General features: G+C 42.9%; 2 protein-coding genes across 2 annotated transcripts; both read left to right on the top strand.

Annotated features, from left to right (window-relative positions):
• The first annotated feature begins 310 nt into the window (after window positions 1-310).
• On the top strand, window positions 311-1,876 carry LOC137771814 (lysine-specific demethylase 4D-like). The gene has a single exon (XM_068555489.1). The coding sequence runs from the start codon at window positions 311-313 to the stop codon at window positions 1,874-1,876; it is 1,566 nt and encodes a 521-aa protein (XP_068411590.1).
• A 12,126-nt stretch (window positions 1,877-14,002) lies between these two features.
• LOC137771795 (lysine-specific demethylase 4D-like) lies at window positions 14,003-15,965 on the top strand. The gene is given in 2 exon segments (XM_068555458.1): window positions 14,003-15,825; window positions 15,827-15,965. Coding segments are annotated over 2 exon segments (1,959 nt in total). The 5' UTR covers window positions 14,003-14,005.
• Window positions 15,966-16,915: the final 950 nt, after the last annotated feature.

The raw sequence follows: 16,915 nt of genomic DNA, 5'->3' as shown, positions 1-16,915 counted from the left end.
AAGACACTACATTTGGGATACCCAGCCAGGGCTGGGTGATTCACTAGACCTCAAGAGGACAGAGCCAAGTGTCAACCAAGGACATCAGAGACTTGCAGGCTCAGCCAGCATCAGTCCTGAGCAAGGCTTCTGCCCAGCGTGGAGTCCCCTGGAGAATCAGCAAGCCTAAGAAATATTATCAACTCATTGCATTAAAGTCTACTGCGGGTTCCTGCTGATATAGTCCAACCCATTTTTGAAAAAGTAGTGTTTTCCAGCATCCTCCCCTATCCAGAACATAAATCAAAACTTGGGAGTTTCTTGCTTATTAATGAAAGCTATGAAGTCTAGGTCCAACTGGGCCCAGAACCCAAGTTGTAGAATAATGGTATTTCATCCAACCAAAGAAGAGTTTAATGATTTCGATAAATACATTGCTTATATGGAATCCCAAGGTGCACACCGAGCAGGCGTGGCCAAGATCATTCCACCCAAGGACTGGAAAGCCAGACAGACCTATGATGATATCAGTGACATCTTAATAGCTGCTCCCCTCCAGCAGGTGACTTCTGGGCAGGCAGGTGTGTTTACTCAATACCACAAAAAGAAGAAAGCCATGACCGTGGGTGAATACCACCACTTAGCAAATACTGAAAAATACCGGGCTCCACCACACTATGATTTTAACGACCTGGAGCGAAAATATTGGAAAACACGCCTCTATGATTCACCAGTATATGGTGCGGACGTCAGTGGCTCCTTATTCGATCAAAACACGGAGCAGTGGAACCTTGGACACCTGGGAACCATTCAGGACCTGCTGGAGCAGGAGTGCGGAGTGGTCATCGAAGGCGTCAACACCCCCTACCTGTACTTCGGCATGTGGAAGACCGCCTTCGCCTGGCACACGGAGGACATGGACCTTTACAGCATCAACTACCTGCACTTCGGGGAGCCCAAGACTTGGTACGCGGTGCCCCCGGAGCACGGCCGGCGCCTGGAACGCCTGGCCAGGGAGCTGTTCCCGGGCAGCGCGCGGGGCTGTGAGGCCTTCCTGCGGCACAAGGTGGCTCTCATCTCGCCCACGGTCCTCAAGGACAACGGCATCCCCTTCGATCGGGTCACTCAGGAGGCTGGAGAGTTCATCGTGACGTTTCCCTACGGCTACCACTCTGGCTTCAACCATGGCTTCAACTGCGCGGAAGCCATCAATTTCGCCTCCCCGCGCTGGATCGATTATGGCAAAGTGGCCTCGCAGTGCAGCTGCGGGGAGGCCCGGGTCGCCTTCTCCATGGACGCCTTCGTGCGCATCCTGCAACCGGAGCGCTACGAGCTGTGGAAACGCGGGCAGGACCGGACCGTGGTGGACCACACGCAGCCCACGGCGCCGGACAGCCAGGTCCTGAACGCCTGGAGGGAGGTCCGCGCGTCCCTGGGAGCCGCTCTCGGCCAGAGGCACCACCTGCCCCGCCGCGCTCTGCGCCCCCGTAGGGCTGTAGCCGCGGGCGGTGGGACCAGCCACCGAGTCCCTGTGCGTGCTGTGTGCCGGCGCCCCTCGCCGGCCCGGGGTTCTTGCTCTGCCGCCCAGTTCAGGGATGCGGCCACCAGCACCTCCGGGGAGCCCGGCCCGACCCAGCCGCCGACCCCAGGTCCATCCGCCCCGGATCGCCACCCAGCTGGAAGATGTGGCCCTCGTCGTCGTCCTTGGGAACAGGGCACTCAGGAGCCAGCTGCTCCCCCCAGGGCTAAGAGGAGGCTTTCGTTACACACAGCTCTGGACCCAGAGGCTCAGCCCCTGCCTGTGGATGCACCCTCGCCGGACAGCGCCGCCCCGCTCAGCCCTGGGCTCCAGCATCCCGCCACGGCTTCTGGCTGTGGTTGTGGCCCTGTCCCCTAAGCACAGGGGATGCCTTTCTACCCCACTGCTCTTGCGTGGGGATCCTTTGAGACTGGTCATATTTACATTTCAGAGCTTTGGGTATTTGCAGGTCACTAGTCTTGCATGAGAGTGCCTCCTGTGCTGCCGCTGGACGTGCTGGGTCCGTGGTGTTTACCAAATTCTCCAAAGTTTGTTCTTCCTTCCAGACCCTGGAATCTTTGGACACTGCTAACTCCTGTGTCACAAACTGAGGTTTCATGCACTGGACACTCTAGTGGCTCTGGGAACTAGATCCTGCTGAGGTCGCCAGAGCCCAATCTACCTCACACTCCCATCCTGTGGGCCAGCTCTGGATGCTGCTGAACTTCTAAAGAACCCTGGGCTTTTATTACTCTCCAGTCTCTCTCCTTTTCCTCTTCCCCCTTCCCTTCCCGCTTTTCTTGCCAAACTAGGCCCTTTTGACTAATTAGGTCAGTAGAGACTCAGATAATAACTGATAAACTTTCTGAGTCTTTGATGTACTGATAATGTGTACTCTGCCAGTATGGTAACTAGAATGTTAAAATCTGACTTTATTAAATATATTAAAGATAACCAGAATGTTAAAATCTGACTTTATTTTTTGTGTTGTTCAGTCAGTCAACTGAGAGGTGGTCGTTTATTCTGCACTTTTCTTAATAATTATATCAAAACATTTCAAGCAAAACTTATTTTTATGAGCTGGTTGCCTTGTGTGATGTTGGTGAGTGAGTTTGGGGTTGATTGTTGGGTTCCAGCTGGCTGGCTGGGTTGGGGGATTTGGTTTGCAGCCCGATCTGAAGGATGACTTGGTGGGAATCACCTGGCACTCGGCTGATCCAAGTTGCTAGGAGGGATGAGCAAACATAGGACAAAAAGTGCCAGCATGTGAAAAATCTTCTCTCCAAGTCTCCACTGCCTTCTCAATGCTGTATGTATATTTCACATCGTTAAGTCATTGACACATCCCAATAAACCAATCCACAAATAAAGGAACAAGACAATTTCAAGTGGGCCTATGTTCTGTGAAGAGATTAAAGGTGATGGGATGCTAGTGCAGAATGGGCAGTGTGGTTCCGGTGGTCAGGGAATACTTCATAGAGCAGGAGACCTTTCTGAGTCCCAAGTGACAAGAAGGAAGGTCCAGAGCTGATTTCCACTTGGATGAAACAACAAGTGTAACAGCCCTAACACAGAGCTTGGTGTTATTGTGTGGATAGAGAGGAAGCTCATTTGTATCTGGGGCACTGAGAAGGGAGAGGCAGGGTCCAGGGTATGTAGGACCTTGTAGCTCATGTGAAATATTTTGAGTTTTTTTCAACTTGAAATGAGAAGGCATTGGAAGTTTAAAACAGCACTTGACATGATATAATTTGCATAGTTAACTAATCACCTTAATTGTTCTGTGGACCCCTTGGGGGCAGGAGAAGTAGTTAGAACATCTAAGTAATACAGGTGAGAATTGATGGTTACTGACTTAGGCCATAGTGTTGAAAATGCACAGAAGTGGCCAAACTCAGAATAAATTTTGGAAATTGAACATGATAGTTTGGATGCAGAAGGAAACACTTCAGAGAATCAAACCACATCTCTCTTCCCTCCAGCTCTCCCCTACAGAATTTCAGTAAGAATCTGGAATTTGAAGCACCATGTCAGACTACAGGCAGAACTAATGAAAAAGTAAGGCTTCTTTGAAGTTCTTTTTGAGGAGTAGCAAAAGCCCACATCTCATCCCTATCACCATGCAGGTAGGCAACTGTGTGGTAGTATATTCTGTGGAAAACTGAAGCTGAGAGACTGAACTCAGGATCCGCAGTGGAGGATGGCAGTGAGATGCTTGGCTGGAAAGATGATTAAGCCCTGTATTGAGACGGTGGGACCACATGATGGAAGCAGACTGGAATTACTGGGAAGGCAGCAGCCCTGGAGAGCAACTGGACCATAGTAGATCTCATATGAGCAAGGAGTAAACTTTCAGGTGATAAGTAACTGAGATCTTGAGGGCTTTTGGTCCTTTCATTTAGGTCAGTTGTGGATATGACAGTGCAGAGAAATAAGGGAACTCTGAAAAGTCTCTATGAAGACAGTATTCTGGCTCATATTGCTATTTTAAATTTTAGAAACTGAAATTTTCCTTTTTATATTTCAGGGATATCACAATCTCTTCCCGGCAGATACACGCTCCAAATAACCTAGGATAACCAAATTGGGGGTTTTGAAGGCCAAGAAACAAAAATAAACTTCAGAAAATATTTCTTCCACTATACTCCTTATGTATTCACCCACTTTTATACTTGAAACAAAATTTCCTTTGCCCAATAAAGAGTAGCAATGTTAAAAATACAGTTTAGTTTTACCAGTATACTGGTTCCTAAATTAGTCTTCTTGACCTAAGTAGGCATTTCTCAAAAGAAGATATACAAACGGCCAACAGGCCCATGAAAAGATGCTCAACATCGCTAATTATTAGAGAAATGCAAATCAAAACCACAGAGAGGTATCACCTCACACCTGTCAGAATGGCCATCGTCAAAATGTCTACAAATAATAAATGCTGGAGAAGTGTGGATGAAAGGGAACCCTCTTACACTTTCGGTGGGAATGCAAATTGGTTCAGCCACTATGGAAAACTGTATGGAGGTTGCTTAAAAACACTAAAAATAGGGCTACCATATGATCCAACAGTCCCATTCCTAGGCGTATATCCGGAAAAGATGAAAAGTCTAATTCGAAAAGATACATGCACCCCAGTGTTCATAGCAGCCCTATTTACAATAACCAAGACATGGAAACACACCAAGTACCCATCAACAGATGATTGGTTTAAGAAGAAGAGGTGTATACATACCGTGGAATATTACTCAGCCACAAAAAGATGAAATATTGCCACTTGCAGCAGCATAGATGGACCTAGAGAATATCATACTAAGTGAAGTAAGCAAGACAGAAAAAGACAAATATATCACTTATATGTGTTATCTAAAAAATAATACAAGTGAATCTATATACAAAACAGAAACAGACTCACATACATAGAAAACAAACTTGTGGTTAGCTAAGGGGAAAGGGAGCAGGGGAGGGATAAATTAGGGGTATGGGATTAACAGATACACACGACTGTATAGAAAACAGATAAGCAACAAGGATTTGCACAAAAAATCAAAACAAACAAAAACAAAACCAAAAAAACCCAAGGAATTGCTATATAGCACAGGGAACTGTATTCAATATCTTGTAATAATCTATTATGAAAAATAATCTGAAAAAATATGTATATAACAATCACTTTTCTGTATACCTGTGACTAACACAATACTGCAAATCAACTATACTTCTATTAAAAAAAAAATTAGTCTTCTTGAAAGGATCAGGAGCTGGGGGTGGTAATGAAGGGGGTTCATCAAGCAATTGTAATGAAAATTCTATTTTATTTCAAGTCAACCGGCACACTCAAGTTGGATACTCACAATCTGGACCACTCTTCTCAGGAAAACATGCCCAGATCCAGCTGTTCTTCCATGTCCAGTAAGTTGTTGCTATACTTAATCTTGGAAAAGCAAGGGACATTGGCAATGACAATTAAATAAAGGCAAGGATAGAGCCACCTTCGTTCTTACTGCCACGATCTCTCCTAGGCCTCTCTCCACTTCTGAGAAATAACAATCACAAGTCCAGTGTATATTCATCAAGTTTGTAGACAAAAGGCTACGAAACCGAAAGTAGTATGTCGTGTGGTGTTAACAACATACCCCCACCATCACCTTTTAAAAAAGTCAATATTACAGTTACAAGATCTAAAGACTTTCCTATCTATAGTCCCTAGTCAGTTCACCAATGTCTACTAGATCTGTGTAATTTATTTTATTTTATTCCTTCTGCGGCTGATGGACAATAAGGTTATTTCCAAGTCTTTGTTATTTCAAACAATGCTTTACAGAACATCTTTGTATATAGGATAACCGGGTTATGTTTATGTTCACTTTTAACTTTTTAGGAAAAACCAGCTTGCCCTCCAATTTCCACCTGTGTTGGCAGTGTGGGAGAGTTCTGGTTTCTCCCTACCTTGACCCACTTTTTTATATTTTCAGACCTAATCAAAATGGGCAGAGAACAGCTTCTCTGATTGCTACTGATCCTGCACATCTTCTTGTATTTATTGGCCATTTGGATTTCCTCTTGTCTGAATTACCTACTCTAAAGCTCTGCCTACTTTTTTTGGTTTGACTATTTTTTGTTGTTGTTATGTAGAAGTTATGTGATATTCAGGATACTAATTCATTGTCTATTTCATGTATGATGACAAACTTCTCCTAGACTGTAATTTCTTTTAATTTTTTACATCATTGTATTAGTCAGGGTTCTTCAGACTAATAGAACCGATAGGAGATATGTGTATAGCTCTTATTAGAGGAACTCATTCATCTGGCTATGGAGGCTGAGGAATCCCACAATCTGTCAGGTGGGCCGTCTGCAAGATGGAGAACGGGGAATATGGTTGAGTCTGGGTTCGAAAGCCTGGGAACCAGGAGCGCCCATATCAGATGTCCCAAAGCAAGAGAAGATGGATGTGTCTGCTCAGGCAGAGAGAGTAAATTCACCCCTAGTCTGCTCTTTTGTTGAATTTGGGCTCTCAGTGGTTTGGGTGATCCCACCTGCAGTGGTGAAGGCGCTCTTTACTCAGTCTACTGTTGTAAGTGCTAATCTCTTCCCGGAAGAGCCATGCAGAACACACAGAATTGATGCTTTACCAGCTATCTGGGCATCTCTTAGCCCAGTCTACATGTGAAATTAACCATCACAGTCATTAGTTTGGAATCATTTAAATATATCAGACATTCCCATCATGGTGCTTTTGATTCTCTAAGCCATTGTTCCACCCTGAGTTCATAAAGACCTTCTTCAATATTTTCTCTTAAAATTCTGTGTTTTATCCATCTGTAATGCACCTCAAATTTATTTATGTAAGTGGTATGAGGTCAAGCTCCAATTCCACCCCCCAAAATAGTGCCAATGCCACTACCACATATTGAATAGCCCATCCTTCCCCATTGGTTTGGTACGCTACCTCCATCGTAGGCACACTCCCAAATATCCATGTGTCTGTGTCTGGCCTCTCTATTCTGTACGTAGATATATTTGTCCATTGCAGCTCCAATATCACAGTTCGGTAGAGGAGAAGTCACCCCTCTTTGTTCTTCTTTTAAGGAATCATCTTGGAGATTCTTGCTTGAATACTTCCCTACTTACAAGATCTGTCACCCTGACCAAGTTTCTTAATATCTCCTTGATGCGGTTTCCTCATATGAGAAATAGGGTTCCTAGGATTTCCCTTATAGGGTCATTATGAAGATAAGGCATAAATAAATTATTCTATGCAGAGTGCATTGAACAGTGTCTGGCATTAGATAGTCACCATATATTAGCTATTTTTAATAATGTTTGTTCTGTTAGAGGTACAGAGAAACTTCTGTGGATCAAAAACAATGAAAAAGAGAGGGAAAAGACAAATCAAATAGTGAGAACAGATATCGTGTTACTCATGCCCAGTAAAGAAGTAATAAGCAGAACATATAACTACTACCAAGACAGACAACCCAGCAGAAAAATGGACACAGTACTTGATGAGGCACTTCCTGAAGGAGCACCTCCAATCAGCCAATAATCATCAGAAAAATGGGTTCACCCCTATTAGGAACCAAGTAAATGCAAATCATTATGAGGTACCCCTGTGCCCTCACCTGATCGGCTAAAACTAAAAAGGCAGAAAATCACCAAAAATTTGCAAAAGTGAAGGGCGATGAGCACCCTTGCATGCAGCTAGTGCGTAAACTGGTAAAATGTGTTGAAAAAATTTGGCAAGTTGCAGTTTACATATTCTATGGCCAGTATACACGTCAGAGAATTTTCAGAGCAATGCTGTTTGTAAGAGGCCAAAAGTGGAAACAACCCAAAGCCCCATCAACAGTAGAAAGTTTATATGGTTGAATACTTTACAGCCCTGAAACAGAAAAGTCCAGCTGCATGCAACGGCGTAAATGATGAAAAAATACACCAAAAATACACTAAAGTACATATATTCATTTGTGTTTCTTCACGGTTATATAAAGTTTTCAAAAATGGACAGAGTTTTAATTTTATAATGTTTACCAAATTTACTATGTGAATAGTTATGATAAGGTCAGTCTAGGAGGCAGAAGGGGCTGTAATCTGGGAAAAAGAGCGCAATTCAGGCAGCCAGGTGCCTGGCAATGTTACATTTCTTGACCTGGGTAGTGGTTCCACTTCTGTTTACTCTATAGTTATTTGTTGAACTGTACATATATGCTCTACAGATGTCTGTGAACACTTTATATTTAATAATTTAAAATATTTTTAAAAGTGCTCTAAAAAATTAAGTCACATAGTGGTTCATAGAATCATTTGGTTTATAGTGTGTTGTATTGTAGACTGTTTCCAAAACTCAGATTATGTTTCTAATTTTTTTCATTCTAATATTGTTTATTGATGCCTTCTCCTGTTTGTTTATTATTTACAATATTATATTTAGTAATACGTAAGTTTTTGGACAGTTTTAGACTTACAAAACATTGAGCACGTGGATCAGGGAGTATTGACCCGACCCCACTCACATGTTCCCCTATTAGTAACATCTTACTTCCCATGGTATATTGATTACAATTAATGAACCAATGTCAATATGTTATTGTCTACTAAAGGCTATCGTTGGTTCAGATTTCCTTACCTTTTACCCAACGTCCTTTTTCTGTTCCAAGATCTCATCTAAAATATCAAATTACATTTAGTTTTCATGTCTCCTTAGGTTTCTCTTGGCTGTAACAGATTCTCAGACTTTCCTCGTTTTTGACCAAAAGTTTGTATAGAAACCTGACAGTTTGGGGGAATACTGGTCAGGTATATTGTAGGATGCCCCTCTAGTGGAATTTGACGCTTTTCTTTTGATTATCTTGGGTTTCTGTATTTTTCTGGAGGAAGATTACAGAGGGAATTTTATCACATTTTAATCATATCATATCAAGGACCTATACTATCAAAGTAATTTATGACTTTTTTTTTTTTTTGGCCACGTCCCGCAGTTTGTGGGATTTTAGTTCCCTGGCCAGGGATCGAACCTGGGCCCTAGGCAATGAAAGTGCGGCGACCTAACCACTGGACTGCCAGGGAATTCCCAGTTCATGACTCTTGATGTTGACCTGGTTAAAATGGTGTTTGGCAGGGTCCTCCTCTATAAAATCATTACCCCTCCCCGACTCCCAACTCCACTTGCCACTCTGCACCTGCTTCTCATGCTAAGGGAGCACTCCTTTCCTTTAGCAGGGAGGACTATATAATTTATTAACCACTTCTGTCTTTATTTTTTAAGTAACAGACTTCTATTTTAATAATCATTTATATTTTTGTATATGGCTGTTTTCCATTTTGTTTTTTGAATTGTTCTATCATTTTTATATTTATTTTCTTTCAAATAATTCTGAGGTATTCTGGTTTAGGTTTTACTAACTACTTGCGTACAACATAAAAATCCATAGATTTTTAGCAATTATATGGAAATTTTTGTAGATGTTATGTGGATTTCATTTTTTAATAAATATGTTTGTGTTCAGTTTTTTATTATTGACTTTCACTTTTATTTCATGATTGAAATAAAAGATTCATCAAGATGGTACTCAATATGTTGATTCTATGGAATTTTTATTGAGATTTATTATGCGGTCTTACAGTGGTAAATTTTTGTAAATGTTTTATACGTGTTGAAAAGCATTTTGCTATGTGGTTGCTGCAGGTAATATAATCAAAGTTGTTAAATTTATTGTTTAAACTTTTATAACATTATTAATTTTCTTCTCTCCTTGTCTATCAGTTTCTGGGAGAACGGTGTTTGAAAAAAAAAACCTCCCACCATGATTGCAAATATGTCAGTTTTACCTTATAATTCTCAGTCTTTGTGTTCTATGTCTCAGTGCTATGTGTCTAGGTGCGTAAAGTGCATCATTGTAATCTTTCCCATGAGTGTTTCTTTTTGATAACCATAAGCTGTCCTTCTTTTACCTTATAAATACATTCGATATTAATTGCTGCTAGACCAGGTTTCTTTTGTTTAATATTTGCTTGGTTTGACTTTCCCAATCCTTTTCTTTTCAACCTCTTAGTTCACTGTAAGATTGGTTTAAAAAATCAAAAGGGCGCAGACAAAGTGGGCTGACCAACCAGAGCAAATACCTTTGATTGGTACTGATCAAATTATACCTTTGCCCAGGTAGAAAGCCAGAGCCATCAGGACATGGGTCTGCATTTGGAGGCCAGCTGCCCAGAGAACACTGTCTCTCTCTCTGGGTCCTTGAATATCTCCAACTGGAATCAGGATTTTGTTGGTAGAAGGTAGGTCACTTTATTTCTGTAATTTGTGCTTATGAGCAAAAGAGTTATTTTCCTACCAGAAGTTTTAAAAAATGACACTATTTATGCATATATATATAGAGAGAGAGCGAGAGAGAGGGAACTATACATTGGGATATCCTTTCCTTGAGTTTTTATTTTTAAAGTATTTTCCAACTTTAAGTTAATTTTTTCTTAATATTTTCTTGATAAAAATCACAAAGATTTTCAGGAAAAAGCACCTCATTGAGTGAACTGCGATCTAATGAGAATGAGAGGGTTTCTAGAACTGAGTAAGGAGTGTGTCAATTGGAAGGGACTTGAAAATTATGTGGGATCAAATTAGAGATTTTGATTGAATATGAGGGTATTCGAATTGGGGTGGTACTGATTGAATTGAAATTGCTGTGGGACATATATAGTCAGACTTTGAGCACAGCCTGTTTCCTTCAGAGGCTGAATCCTTCAAGGAAACCATTTTCTGGGTCCTAGTGTATCATCATTTGGAATTAAGATTTTAGACTAGCAGAATGCAAGCACTTTTTTGGCCTTTTTTTTTTTTTTTTTCCTTTAAAGCATAAAGATGAAAAGGATGACATTTTGTATCAGAAAGCAACTTTTTTTCCCTGGTAAATTTTTCATTTATTTATGCATTTAAAGTACAAGCATTGCATGCATATCATTTTTAGATTTCTTCACTGGGGCCATGTATTTCTGTTATTAAAGGGATTAAAACCATTTTACTCTTTCACTTTATAATTGACTGTTAACTGGTGTATGGGATCTATAGATTTTGTATGATAATCAGTGTCTAGAAACTTCGTTGAACCCTATATTTCTTTTTTAATTTTTAACATCTTTATTGGAGTGTAAGCGCTTTACAATGGTGTGTTAGTTTCTGCTTTATAACAAAGTGAATCAGTTATACATATACATATGTCCCCATATCTATTCCCTCTTGCATCTCCCTCCCTCCCACCCTCCCTATCCCACCTCTCTAGGTGGTCACAAAGCACCGAGCTGATCTCCCTGTGCAATGCTGCTGCTTCCCAGTAGCTATCTATTTTACATTTGGTAGTGTATATATATATGTCCATGCCACTCTCTCACTTTGTCCCAGCTTACCCTTCCCCCTCCCCGTATCCTCAAGTCCATTCTCTAGTAGGTCTGCATCTTTATTCCCATCTTGCCCCTAGGTTCTTCATGACCATTTTATTTTATTTTATTTTTTTAGATTGCATATATATGTGTTAGCATACGCTATTTGTTTTTCTCTTTCTGACTTACTTCACTCTGTATGACAGTCTCTAGGTCCATCCACCTCACTACAAATAACTCAGTTTCGTTCCTTTTTATGGCTGCGTAATATTCCACTGTATATATGTGCCACATCTTCTTTATCCATTCATGTGTTGATGGACACTTCGGTTGCTTCCATGTCCTGGCTATTGTAAATAGAGCTGCAATGAACATTTTGGTACATGACTCTTTTTGAATTATGGCTTCCTCAGGGTATATGCCCAGTAGTGGGATTGTTGGGTCGTATGGTAGTTCTATTTTTAGTTTTTTAAGGAACCTCCATACTGTTTTCCAAAGTGGCTGTATCAATTTACATTCCCACCAACAGTGCAAGAGGGTTCCCTTTTCTCCACACCCTCTCCAGCATTTATTGTTTGTAGATTTTTTGATGATGGCCATTCTGACCGGTGTGAGATGATATCTCATTGTAGTTTTGATTTGCATTTCTCTAATGATTAACGATGTTGAGCATTCTTTCATGTGTCTGTTGGCAATCTGTATATCTTCTTTGGAGAAATGTCTATTTAGTTCTTCTGCCCATTTTTGGATTGGGTTTTTTGTTTTTTTATGTTGAGCTGCATGAGGTGCTTGTAAATTTTGGAGATTAATCCTCTGTCAGTTGCTTCATTTGCAAATATTTTCTCCCGTTCTGAGTGAACCCTATATTTCTAATAATTTGTCTATCGATGCAAATTAATGATTAGATTTTAATTAGAATGTTTCAAGTATTTACACATTAAGGGTAATGCTTGTTAAGGATGTGTACATTTGTGTTCTGTACTTTTCTCCTGTTTTGTTTACATAGGCACTCTTTCTATAAAGGTAGATTTATATCTGTGTTCCCTATTTTATTATAACATGATTTGCTTGTACTTTACTCTCCTTTCTCTTATGCTTATGTTTTTACACTTTTAGTGGTCTACAAATTGCATTTTGTTTTCAGTCATCATTTCTATCGGGTGTTAATTTTTCTTTTGTAATTGTTTCAGCTTATATCATTGTTTTCCTTTCCCTAATTTTTCTTTTGGGTTAAGCATCCAATTTCTTGAGTTGAGTGCTTAACTCCTTAAGTTTCAAGCTTGCTTAATGTCCTTACACTTCAGTTAGATATTCCTCTTTTTCTGTCTTATGATTTGCCCTAATTCTTTATTTTTAAATTTCAGCTTTATTGCTGTATAATTGACTTAGAAAATTGTAAAATATTCAGTGAACTTTGTGGTGATTTGATATACATTGTGAAAGGATTCCCCCCATCTAGCTAATTAACACAGTTACTTCATATATTTACTTTTTTTGGTAAGAACATTTAAATCCTACTCTTCTAGAAAATTTCAACTATACATCACAGTGTTATCAACTATAATCACCATGGTTAACATTCGCTCCTGAGACTTTATTCACTGTGTACCTTTTTACCCTCCCTTCCCTGCCCTCCCCTGCAACCACTTTTCTACGCTGGTTCTGTAAGCTTTACTTTTTTTTTTTCTTTTAAGATTCTACATATAAGTGATACCACGCCATATTTGTCTTTCTCTCTCTTATTTCACTGGGCATAATACCCTCCACGACCATCCATGTTGTTGCAAATGACAAAATTTCATTCTTTTTATGGTGGAGTAGTATTCCATTGTATATATGTACCACATCTTCTGTGACCATTCACCCATCGCTGGACATGTTGGTTGTTTCCATATCTTATCCATTGTGAATAATGCCTCAAAGAATGAGGGAGGGCAGATATCTCCTTGATATTCTGTTTTTATTTCCTTTGGATATATACCCAGAAGTGAGACTGCAGCATCATATGGTGGTTCTATTTAAAATTTTTGAGGAACTGCCATACTGTTTTCCATAGTATGCACCATAGCTGCACCAGTTCACATGCCTACCAAAAGAGTGTACTGTTTGCCCTTAAATTCAAACTTTGAAATTAAGATTGCTATACAATTTTCTTTAACTTGATGTTAAATTAGTTTGTTTTGTCATCCACTTATTTTCAATATTTTGTACTTTCTTTAGGTTTGGCTTGGAAACTTCCATGAAGAGACTTTCTGCTACAGTGAGGTGAGAAGCCACGCATGCACTCAAGCCTGGGAATCTGGCGAGGCCTCAGGCACTTATATCCCTAACAGAGGAAACTCACAGAGCTGCAGGCTGAGGCAGGACTTGGCTCAGAGAGCCCTCTCCTCTGGGAAATACTCTATTTCCTTTGGCTCCAAAATGCTGACAAGAGCGGAGTCCTTCTGGTGGATTGACAAGCCTGGAGAAGATACCACCTCGTTTGTTTAAAAGTTCAAGTCTGAGTTCCTGCCTCTCAGATATATCAAAAGTTCTTTAAAAATAAAGAAAATATAAGGAAAAGGTACTCCCCAACATTCTCAGGTATCCAAAGCACACCTAAGAAGCTGGGAGTCCGTTGCTTATTCTATTGTCGCCATGCAGTCTAAGCACTTTGGTAGCCAGAACCCAAGTTGGAAGATTATGATCTTCCACCCAACCATGGAAGAATTTGAAGATTTCAACAAATATATTGTTTACATGGAGTCTCAAGGTGCACACCAAGCTGGCCTAGCCAAGGTAATTCCACCGAAAGGATGGAAAGCCAGACAGACGTACGATGATATCGATGACATCTTAATAGCCGCTCCCCTCCAGCAGGTGACCACTGGAAAGGCAGGTGTGTTTACTCAACACCACAAAAAGAAGAAAGCCATGACCGTGAGCGAGTATCGCCGCTTAACAAACAGTGAAAAACACCAGACTCCATTCTACTCTGATTTTGAGGATCTGGAGCGAAAATATTGGAAAACACGCCTCTATGATTCACCAGTATATGGTGCGGACGTCAGTGGCTCCTTATTCGATCAAAACACGGAGCAGTGGAACCTTGGACACCTGGGAACCATTCAGGACCTGCTGGAGCAGGAGTGCGGAGTGGTCATCGAAGGCGTCAACACCCCCTACCTGTACTTCGGCATGTGGAAGACCGCCTTCGCCTGGCACACGGAGGACATGGACCTTTACAGCATCAACTACCTGCACTTCGGGGAGCCCAAGACTTGGTACGCGGTGCCCCCGGAGCACGGCCGGCGCCTGGAACGCCTGGCCAGGGAGCTTTTCCCGGGCAGCGCGCGGGGCTGTGAGGCCTTCCTGCGGCACAAGGTGGCTCTCATCTCGCCCACGGTCCTCAAGGACAACGGCATCCCCTTCGATCGGGTCACTCAGGAGGCTGGAGAGTTCATCGTGACGTTTCCCTACGGCTACCACTCTGGCTTCAACCATGGCTTCAACTGCGCGGAAGCCATCAATTTCGCCTCCCCGCGCTGGATCGATTATGGCAAAGTGGCCTCGCAGTGCAGCTGCGGGGAGGCCCGGGTCGCCTTCTCCATGGACGCCTTCGTGCGCATCCTGCAACCGGAGCGCTACGAGCTGTGGAAACGCGGGCAGGATCGGACCGTGGTGGACCACACGCAGCCCATGGCGCCGGACAGCCAGGTCCTGAACGCCTGGAGGGAGGTCCGCGCGCCCAGGGGAGGCACGCTCCGCCAGAGGCACTGTCCGTCCCGCAGCGCCTCACACCACTGTCTGCCCGTGGCCGCCTGCCATGGGACCCGCCGCCGAGCCCCTGTGGGTCTTGCCTCCTTGCCCCCCTCGCCGGCCCGGGGTTCTTGCTCTGCCGCCCAGCTCGGGGCTGCTGCTGCCTACAGCTCCGCGGAGCCCGGCCTGACTCCACCTCTGACCCCAGCTCCATGTGCTGCGGATCTCCACCTAACTGGCCGATACGGTTCTCGTCGTCGTCCTCGGGAAGAGGGGACTCGGGACCGGACTGTCCGGGCCCTGGCTAAGAGGCGCCTCTCCTTAGACACAATGCGCACATCTCTGGACTTCACATCTCAGCTCCTGTTTGCTGGCGAACCCTTGATGGACAACCGTGCATTGCTGAGCCCGTGGCTCCAGCATCCTTCTAAGGCTTCCGGGTGCTGCTGTGCCCCTGACCTTCAACCCTTGGGTCCTCCATTGGATTCCGAAAACCCGATGCACCCTGGTCCATGCCTGTCATCTCTGGAGGGTATTACATCCAGTTTCCTTGACAGCGTCCCTTTGATTCCTCCCAACGTCATTGGGACTCTGAGAGTGTTCCCCAGGGACAATGCTGGGAACTGCAGGGTCCCCGTGAACTTCTGTGAGGTTGTAAGGTTGGACCACTCTTATGCCTCTAAGAGTCTTGTCCCAGCTGCAGAGACCAGTCTCCCGCACCCTTGACTGTGACCCCCTGGGGCTAAAGCTAGAGGCACCTGCATCTCTTGAGTCCTGGGAGGAATTCCTCACCAATGGATGGTCTTCAATCTGTGAGCCCATGACTACTGAAGAATTTGCTAAATGTGACTTTATCTGACCCTCCACCCCAGAAAGCACAGAAGCTCCCAGCCAAGCAGCAATCTGGGCTGGGCCTGTCCTCAGTGGAGATGCTTTATCTCCTAGAAATGACACATTTCCCAAGCTGCCAGATGCTTTCTCCTACCATGACAACCAGGGTTCCTAGCAGCCTCTGAAGTGGACCTTCCCACGAGGACAGCTGCCATAGAATGTTGTACCTCTCAGGTATTCTCATCCCACTCCTGAACATTGATGGGCCTTTGGCTTCTGCCTTGGCTTAGATGGTATGGACACTGCTTGCTTCTGATGGCACCCTCAGGGGACCTCCTTGCAGTGGTGTGCCTCTAGGCCCCATAATAATTTGGGGCAACACTGGATGATGCTGAGGATCTGGCTGAGCCCCTTCCATCCCCAAGCTTCCTCTGGGCCTCTGAGTCACTGACCGTGGTTCCCAGTGGATAGTGCTGCAGCCACAAGCAAGCCTCAGGAGCTTCTCACATCACACACAGCCTGTGAGTCTCACACCCCCGTCTTCCCAGGCCGCTGCTCATGGCCTAAACTAGACCTTTGCCCATTTGGGTCTGTTCGCTAGTTTTGTCTCATCGATTTTTTAACTTTATTGATGTTTATTAAAGTTGTTATCCCGATGTGTATCTGCAAAACAAAGAAAGGTAACATCCTTAAAATATATTTTAAAAATCAGAATTATCCCCTAAAGGAAAGTAACCTTGCAATAACCAACCCACTCTTTTGCTTAGTATAACTTCCTTGTTCCCACTCCCTTCTGCCTACATCTTTTATTTTAGACAGCTCCTCGGTGCTCCTTCCTGCTAGGCTGAATGCTGCCAAATTTGAATTGAATTTTGCATAAATAAACTCTTAAAATGTTTAATATGCTTCAGTTTACCTTTTAACAGTCTAAAACAGAGTGATCCAGAAGAGTTAAAATGAAAAGAACAGACAAAACTA

Source organism: Eschrichtius robustus, chromosome 11, assembly GCF_028021215.1.
Source record: "Eschrichtius robustus isolate mEscRob2 chromosome 11, mEscRob2.pri, whole genome shotgun sequence".
NCBI lineage: Eukaryota > Metazoa > Chordata > Mammalia > Artiodactyla > Eschrichtiidae > Eschrichtius > Eschrichtius robustus.
Note: the sequence above shows the minus strand (reverse complement) of the source record. Positions and strands in the feature narration are given on the sequence as shown.